This window comes from Hermetia illucens, chromosome 2 (genome assembly GCF_905115235.1).
Source record: "Hermetia illucens chromosome 2, iHerIll2.2.curated.20191125, whole genome shotgun sequence".
NCBI classification, from domain to species: domain Eukaryota; kingdom Metazoa; phylum Arthropoda; class Insecta; order Diptera; family Stratiomyidae; genus Hermetia; species Hermetia illucens.
The window spans coordinates 8,601,357-8,609,996 of NC_051850.1; the positions used below are offsets into that span (position 1 = coordinate 8,601,357).

An 8,640-nucleotide genomic window follows, 5' to 3' on the forward strand; every position below is an offset into this window, starting at 1 on the left:
AAAGCGTTGCAGTCCGAGAAGTATGAAGCGTGCCTCCCGCAACTAAAAACCGGACAAATTATACCAGCTACTCCTCCAGGCTTGGGGTTGGGTAGGGCTGACAACCTTACATGGAAAACAACTTGTTACGAAACCAGAAAAGAAGCAGCACAATGACCGGCGAATCGGGTGTCAAAAACGGAATAGGGATTTGCGCATTTTCTCATGGGACGTAGGCTCCCTGTATAGATCGAATACTGTTCAGCAACTGGCTGGTATTCTGTCCCAATATAAGGCTGATGTAACAGCGTTACAAAAGCACCTTCCGGGCATTAACCACTTTATCATTTCCGGCAGTATGGCCCGTGATTCCGTCCTCCGGATTTGGGGTCTCTATTGGACGGCCATATGTCTTTTCTCCCCACAACTTCTTCATCGATCTGACCGATCAATGCCGTTGGTTCATCCCTTAGCGAAGTGCCCAAACACTTGAAGCACCTCTTTACTGAAGTCTGCATTTTCCTACGGCAGACACTCCATCCGATTCGAACTTTTCCCGCTGACTGTAATTGCAGCGCTTCCTCTACCGGTAATCGCATGGAGGCTGTTTGATTACTGCAGTAGGCTTTTCTCAAATTCACAATGGATTCCTCGTCGCGAACCATTAAAGCGTCCTTCAGCGTCTGGTGCCAATGTTTCAGCATACCATTGCACTGTGGATGGTATGCAGTAGTCCTATGCCGTTTGAAGTCAAGGGGAGTTCCGAGCTCCGCAAAAAGAGTAAGTTCGAATTGCATTCCCTGGTCCGTGATGATTACGACTGGAACACCAAAACACGGAATCCACTTTTGACAGAGGGCCTCGGCACATGATTGCACCGTCATGTCAGGCAGAGGTATTGCTTCAGGCCACCGCGTAAACCTGTCGATGCATGTGAATCCGTGCGGATCTTGCAAAGGACCGACGATGTTCAGATGGGTGGTGTGGAAGCGCTTGGTTGACCTAGGGAATACACCTATTTCCTTTTGTACGTGCTTGTTGACCCTACATTTTTGGCACGCCTTGCACTCTCAGGTCCAAGATTTTACGTCATTGTTCATGTTGGTGCCTGGGTCCGCAAGATCGTGCATTGCGTGAAATCGACCAGAATGAATGGCCTAGGTCCCTTGTCTAAAGTCTCGCAGAGCAAGTAGGAGTTTGAGTCAAAGATAGGAAACTCCTTGAACTTCTATTTGGAATTTGCCTTCTGGCATTCAAGCTCTGCGTCGTCTTGCTTTACCCCGCCGATTGCCTTATAAATGACCGCAGTGTGGTCTGTGACTTACGAGATTGGAAACAAAGCATCTGCAACGACGTTGTCCTTTCTAGACACATGTTAGATGTCAGAAGTGAACTGGCTGGTGAAGCTCAGTTGCTGAAATTGGCGAGGAGATGCTTTGGCGGGCTTTTGTTTAAGCGCGAAAATAAGGGTCTTGTGGTCCATGAACATTATGAAGGGCCTGCCCTCAAGGGAGAAAAGGAAGTATTTGATTTAGAGGTACGCATTGAGTAGGTCACGATCGTAGGCGGTGTAGTTACGTTGAGCTGGGTTGAGCTGTTTACAAAAGAAGCTCAACGGTTGCCGGGTTTGATTCATCCATTGATGAAGAGCGGGGTCAATCGCTGTGCATCTGACCGAGAAAATGCTAATAGTGTAGCATCAACAAGCTGTTGTTTGACCGTTGAAACGGTCCTGGATGGTCTCAGCAAACCACGCAACCTATCGGAAGTCTTTGGATTTGGGCCCAGACAAGTAAATGTTGAGGATCACTTGGTAATGGGCGGGCTTGAACAAGAAGCGATGATAGAAGTTTAACATACGCAAGAACCTTCTCAGTGCTCAGATTTGGAAGAAGTAGCAACCAAATATACCATATCATCCATGTATCCGAAACAAGAGCTTAAATTTCGAAGAGTGGATGAATCTCTGGAAAGTCGGCGCAGTGTTGCACAAGCCGAAAGTCATCCTGGTGAACTTGAAGTGTTCGAAAGGTGTGCAGATAGCCATCTTCGGAAAATCATGGATGAGCGGAATGGGACACCACTCTAGAATGTCTAAGCATTCAGGTGCCTATAATCTCTACATGGTTTTTCGTCATTTGGCTTAGGAACCAAATGAAGTAGGGGGGACCAGCAGCAATTGGATGGTCTGCAGATACCCTTCAGTGTACTTCAGTGTCATTTTGACAATTAGAAATTTCCGCTGACTTCTGTAATGAGGTTGCGGGGTCTATCAAAGCTTTGTTCTGCAAGTCCACCAGCAGGCATAGTGACACAGGAAGTCTGAGTCTAATTTGGGGACGCTAATATTCGCCAGAACGAATCGCCACGAAAACATTCGGCACAGTCACCTACCTATAGCTATACGTGCGGATGGAGGAAGAGTCCGTGGCAGCCAGTCGTAGATTTTGCGGAATTAGGATGTTCGAACGGGGCACGGGGAGAGCCGACACCTCAGGAAGCAAGGTGTGCTTAGGAGGCCGAGGATTGGAAGGAGACGTGGTATTGCGCTTCGGGTAGCCGTTGCCGAAGAGTCCAGCGGCTCTAGCAGACGTCGACCGTAATTGCGATCAGGATCTACCTCCAGTGCGCAAAATACCAACCGTTGCTGTGACCTTGCTGACCGCCTCGGCCTGTGTCGTCACCATGGTCTTAAGCTCGTCTACTTCCCGAGACGCAACTCGGGAAACTTCCGCGATAACAGGGCGTGCGTACACCTCTTGCACCTCCCCGATCGTTACGGACAACAACTCCTGCGATCCCGAATCCGCGCAGACCAAGATGGCCCGGTTGCTCTCCGGGAGCCGCTGCAGCTAGAGAGACTTCAGCGGCTCTGAGCCAACCTTATCCCCACCCAACTGGCTCATTTCACGTCGAGATCGATGAGGGTGTGGTTGAACCAGGTGGCGTCTGTCGTGGCCCGCCAGTGCAAATTGTGTCTCAAATTGCCGGGAGCACACGCCCTAACCGTGACTGCCGGCAGGGGCGGTATCGTGCCTTGCATGGTCTTCTTTTTGCGTGACATATTTCAGGAGAGTTAGGGGATCGGAACGAGGACGGTCAAAACCTGGGAGCGGACTAACGACCGAGGCTCCAAATGAATTTTGCGTCCGCCGACGCAACAATCTTCGCAGTCATGCGGAAAACGCTCTGGCAGAGACCAAAGGGAGCAAATGCATATCTCCTCAAGGATGCTAATCAGTGGTACCTCAAAATCATGCACCAGATGAGATACGACTTGCTGGATCTTGATCACCGTGCACTGGTATTAGAACAACTGGCAATTACGAGATTCGTTTACTGTGTCCAGATTGTTCTTGAATTTCGGTGCTTGCCAGCCAACACCAAAAAATCAGATTATTAGTTTGTAATAGTCACCAGTGCTAGCAGCCACATTAAACGGAAAGTTTGTGGAGCCACCACTTTGAGGAACCTCTTGTCCCCAATAATCAAAAGATACATTTATCGTTTACTTTCTTCTTTATTGCAGTAAATTCGTTATTTTAATTATCACAATTCCTTTTATCATAATTCCGTACAATTCTTCCAAGTAGGACAAATCCCAAAGATGGTTCATCTCTGGTCGGTGAACGAGAGTTGAGTGAGTGATTGAGACTGTTGACAAATGCCCTGTCCCATGTCAGTCCGTCAGCTGTTTCTGCGGCCATTGAATAAAGCGGTGGAGGCGAATTCATAATGTTGTCTAGGTTCGCGCCTCCGATGTGCCGCCACAGAAGAGCGGTAGCGCTTCTATTCGCCGATTATCTCAGACAGATATTTATCGCCCCAGAATCTGACAAAGATATCACAGTATCAAACGGAATAAATTCATAAAAAAAGATACTTCTCCCGCTTACTATTATCGTAGTGTCCTTATTCTCAAGGGTAATCGTTATCTATATCCATTGAGAACATTGAACCGGAAATAGCGCAGACTAGAGCGGTCGCCTATTAGGCATCTACAGGGTGGGATTAGGAAATTTTGAGTTAGCTGCGAAAATGTGGATATAACATGCACAACGCTTTAAGCCTACCGCCGAAATGATGAACCCAATGAAACAATGCCTGAACTAGGTGATATAGGACCACACGCTCCTCTTGCATTCAATACAATTAATTTACCAATTTCGGAAGACATTTATAAAATTTAACATTTTTCTGATAAAAAATCTTGAAATCTTAAACTTTGCTCCGATAAAATGTATCTTATTCACATCAGAAGGCATCTGTATAGACACAGTTATTTTCCCCATATCATTTTCAATTGACCATGTTTTAATTTATTACTTTTGCAATTAATACTGTGCAGGTGATAACATACGGTAGCAACAAGAGCAGTCCAAAAATAAACACAAATATCCATGACGCAACCGGGATTCGAACCCGGAGCACAAGGTCGTGTGGCTGACGCTCAATCAATTCGGCCATCGCACCGTTTAATTTATCGTTCAAGATGAAATCTTAAGTACGTTCAATTGTATCTCGTTATCTCACGGGGTGTTGGGAAAAGTTATCTGATCGCAAAATATTGTGTGATGCACTGGAAATTCAAGAATGAATGCGAATTCCTTTTTTGCTTTTATTAACAGTAGCAGGTTGAATTTTTGGTGTTGATTTTCTTTCTTTTCAAATGGGCAAAAAGTTATCGAAATTCAACAAGTTTCTCAGGACTATAAAAGTTGATTCAGTTCTTTGTCAAATTATCAGTTTGGCGAGTAGTTCTACTGGGCTTTCAACACTTTGTGGAATATTGTTTGATTGAATAGGGATCGATGAAGGGTAGGACCGACTTTTAGATCTATTTTGTTACTAACTTGCATATTAACATAAATTATGTTTCCAGGTTTACTTGCTGTAATTACAGGCATCGTGCTTGCATCATGCTTGATACAAAAAGGAAGTTGTGATGTCAGGGCTTGCTGCATTTATCCTGGTTTCAAACCAGACCCGGAGAGTTGTTGCAGATATAAAATTTGCGATAACTGTGTCGAGAAAACTTTCTCCTGTCCAAATGGACTTCATTGGAATGACAGAACGAAGGCCTGCGATTGGCCTGAAAATGCAAACTGTGGCGGGGCTGTAGTTACCCCTCCCCCCTTCACAACAACATTATCGACAACCGAACCATCAACCACAACAGCATCAACAACAGAATCATCAACAGCAGAACCATCGACAACAACACCACCGATAACAGAACCATCAACTACAACGCAATCAACAACAGAACCATCAACCACAACACCATCAACAACAGAACCATCAACCACAACACCATCAACAACAGAACCATCAACCACAACACCACCAACGGAACCATCAACCACAACACCATCAACACCGGAACCATCAACAACAACACTATCAACAACAGAACCATCAACCACAACACCATCAACACCGGAACCATCAACAACAACACTATCAACAACAGAACCATCAACCACAACACCACCAACGGAACCATCAACCACAACACCATCAACACCTGAACCATCAACAACAACACTATCAACACCTGAACCATCAACAACAACACCATCAACACCGGAACCATCAACTACAACATCACCAACGGAACCATCAACCACAACATCACCAACGGAACCATCAACCACAACACCATCAACAACGGAACCATCACCAACAACACCGTCAACAACAGAACCATCAACTACAACATCACCAACGGAACCATCAACCACAACATCACCAACGGAACCATCAACCACGACACCATCAACGGAACCATCAATAACATCAACAACCGAGTCCGGAAATTGCTGTCCGGGACCTTGTTGTGAATGTGATGAAGGACAATATACAAGCGGCTCCGAATGTTGCAAATTTAAGGTATGTGTTGCTGGAAAGTACGTTGAAATGAAGTGTCCTGGAGGACTCCATTGGAATGACAAAACTAAGGCTTGTGATTGGCCAAGCAGTGCATGTTGTGGAGAAGAGGATTGCGTTGCTACAAATGCAACACAATCAGAGACAGATTCTACAATACAACCAATGACCCATTCAACTGCATCATCAATAAAAGAACCATCAACAGCAGATTCAGCGGCAGGATCAACAGCAGATTCAGCGGCAGGATCAACACCAGATTCAGCGTCAGGATCAACAGCAGATTCAGCGGCAGCATCAACAGCAGATTCAGCGGCAGCATCAACAGCAGATTCAGCGGCAGGATCAACAGCAGATTCAGCGGCAGCATCAACACCAGATTCAGCGACAGGATCAACACAAAATTCAGCGGCAGCATCCACACCAGATTCAGCGGCAGGATCAACAGCAGAATCAGGAATAGATTCAACAGGCGAAGCAACAGCAAAATCAACAACAGGATCGGGGGCAGAATCATCAAAGGAGCCAACACAACCATCAACAAAAGTAGAACCCACAACAGGATCAGCAACCCCATCAACAACGGAATCAATAATCGAGCTCTCAACACCTCAAAAAGTACCAACAAACAAACCAGGAATCTGCAATTCCGGAAGCAATTGCGAGTGTGATCAAGGTCAATATACAAATGGCACTGAATGCTGCAAATATAAGGTCTGCGTCGCAGGAAAGTATGTTGAAAGAAAATGTCCCGAAGGACTCCATTGGAATAATAAAGTAAAAGCCTGCGTCTGGCCGCAGGTTGCATTCTGTGATGAAGAAGGCGGTCTTCAGCCAACTACGGAATCATCACTGCTAGCGCTAGCGTCAATTTTAGGAATAACTCCAAAGATAAAACCCAAAAGTTGCTCTCCAGGTCAACTTACATCCGGTACTGAGTGTAGCCAGTACAAGGTCTGCATAAGTGGAAGGTATGTTGAAAGAAAGTGTTCCCAAGGACTTCACTGGAATGACAAAGCGAAAGTTTGCGATTGGCCTTGGACTGCAGGATGTATGAGTGAAACATGGGATTTGAGCAAGTGAAGAGTGACGTTATTATTATCCATCAGAAGAATTTAGTTTGGGCCATGATCTACTATTATATCTAAAGTTATAAAAGTAGATGTTAACTTATTGCAAATATACTAATGAGCCTCAGCATTTTAAACTAATCTTTTGGTTCTGTCCCACGATCCCATTCCCCTATATACCGTCCACCTACCAACTAAATCTCTGTATCATCGGATAAGCAGCCTAGAACTGTTTGATACATTGCTTCGGGCTAGCCCTGACGCTCTCTGCCTTAGAGAGCCTTCAAATCCACTAACGGAAGGGAAGAGGAGACCCGGAATTGTTAGGAACCTCTCCCCATCCGGTCTCTCCACCGGTCAAGCTCAATCTTCTACGCAACAAGAAGGATCCCAACGTAATGCGCAACGTGGCTGCATTTGCCAAAGCTAATAACCACTCTCTGACAATTTCGTCCAGAGAGAGCCCTCCTGTGTCTGCATAAAGGTGTCTATGAATACCACTATCCCTTCCAGAGAACCTGGGACCACAGTCAGCGGATTGGGTTTTCCCAATCTTGTGTAGATAAGGCGCCTCGCAATTACCAGTCATCGATTGTTTTCCTGAATGCCCCCTTGTCCTTTTTTAAAAAAAACGCTGAGGTGCAGAATTGGTCGAGCGGGCATGGTGCTCGGTCGTGACAACGGTGACCAAGTTGAACTTCGTGATGCATAATTACAGCATTACAGTATCGATTCCCGCCTTCTACCAAGAAGTTCAGCAGCATATCCGCCCGCCTCGGAGGTCAACCTGGTCAGCCAGTGCCGACGGTGAACTTTCTGGCGCTCTTTCTCGGAACTCTGGTTCCTTCAGATCGAGTAACAATTTCAAATTTACAAGGTCGTCCAGGTACCATTTGACCATTTCGTCGGTGGATTTTGAAACCATCGCCGAGGTTTCCGACATTGTCTGCACACCGCCGGCGGTCAATAAGTATGGGGTCCTAAAGGCTGCCATCATCTCTCATTTCACCTACTCACCGGATGCACACCATCGAGTTCGGAGACAGACATCCGTCCCAGCTTCTAGGCCACATTCGGTTACTTACTAAATCTGCGTGTTAAATAGTTGGGTTTGCTACCGCAACATAGTACCGATCAAGAACCAAAAGTTAGACGAGCTCGCCACTGTCGTCGAAGAGGCACACGAAGTGGGTCCGAGTGTCTGCACGACTTCACTCGCATTTTCACGGTCTACGACACCGTCCTTTGGCCGAGGGTCCACCAGCACCGCACTAAATCCGTTAGCCTCCGAGTTCACCGCCCTGCGGTTGGCTATTGTTCAGCTTACGTCACTCACTAGGCAAGCGCTTCAACAGCCTAGAGACACCACTGATCTCCTGCGAGGCCATTCTCGAGGACGTCATAAACGCTCTACGTTTCGGTTCGCAGCACTAAAACTAGCTTCTCGGTTGGCTCCGGTTCTGCCCTCTCCATCCTTCTGAGGCTTCTCGTCGCCAAGGCTCTTCGGAAAAAAACCAGCATCCTACAAGCAGCTACTGGCACACCTATTACCACTTATGACACTCAACAGCTGTCCTTGGATCCCGGACTACGCCGAGCCCTTCAATGGCCTTTCATCATCGCTGACATCCAGACCGCTATTTTAAAACTACTTTTCCACCAGGTGAAATGGCCGTTATTGACCATCACCACCGGCAGCCAG

At 46.5% G+C, this 8,640-nt stretch overlaps 1 protein-coding gene across 1 annotated transcript; it reads left to right on the plus strand.

The window, feature by feature from the left end:
• The first annotated feature begins 4,698 nt into the window (after positions 1 to 4,698).
• Positions 4,699 to 7,069, plus strand: LOC119647815 (mucin-2-like). Its single transcript, XM_038049043.1, has 2 exons — positions 4,699 to 4,797; positions 4,862 to 7,069. The coding sequence occupies exons 1-2, from the start codon at positions 4,791 to 4,793 to the stop codon at positions 6,949 to 6,951; spliced, it is 2,097 nt and encodes a 698-aa protein (XP_037904971.1). The 5' UTR covers positions 4,699 to 4,790; the 3' UTR covers positions 6,952 to 7,069.
• Positions 7,070 to 8,640: the final 1,571 nt, after the last annotated feature.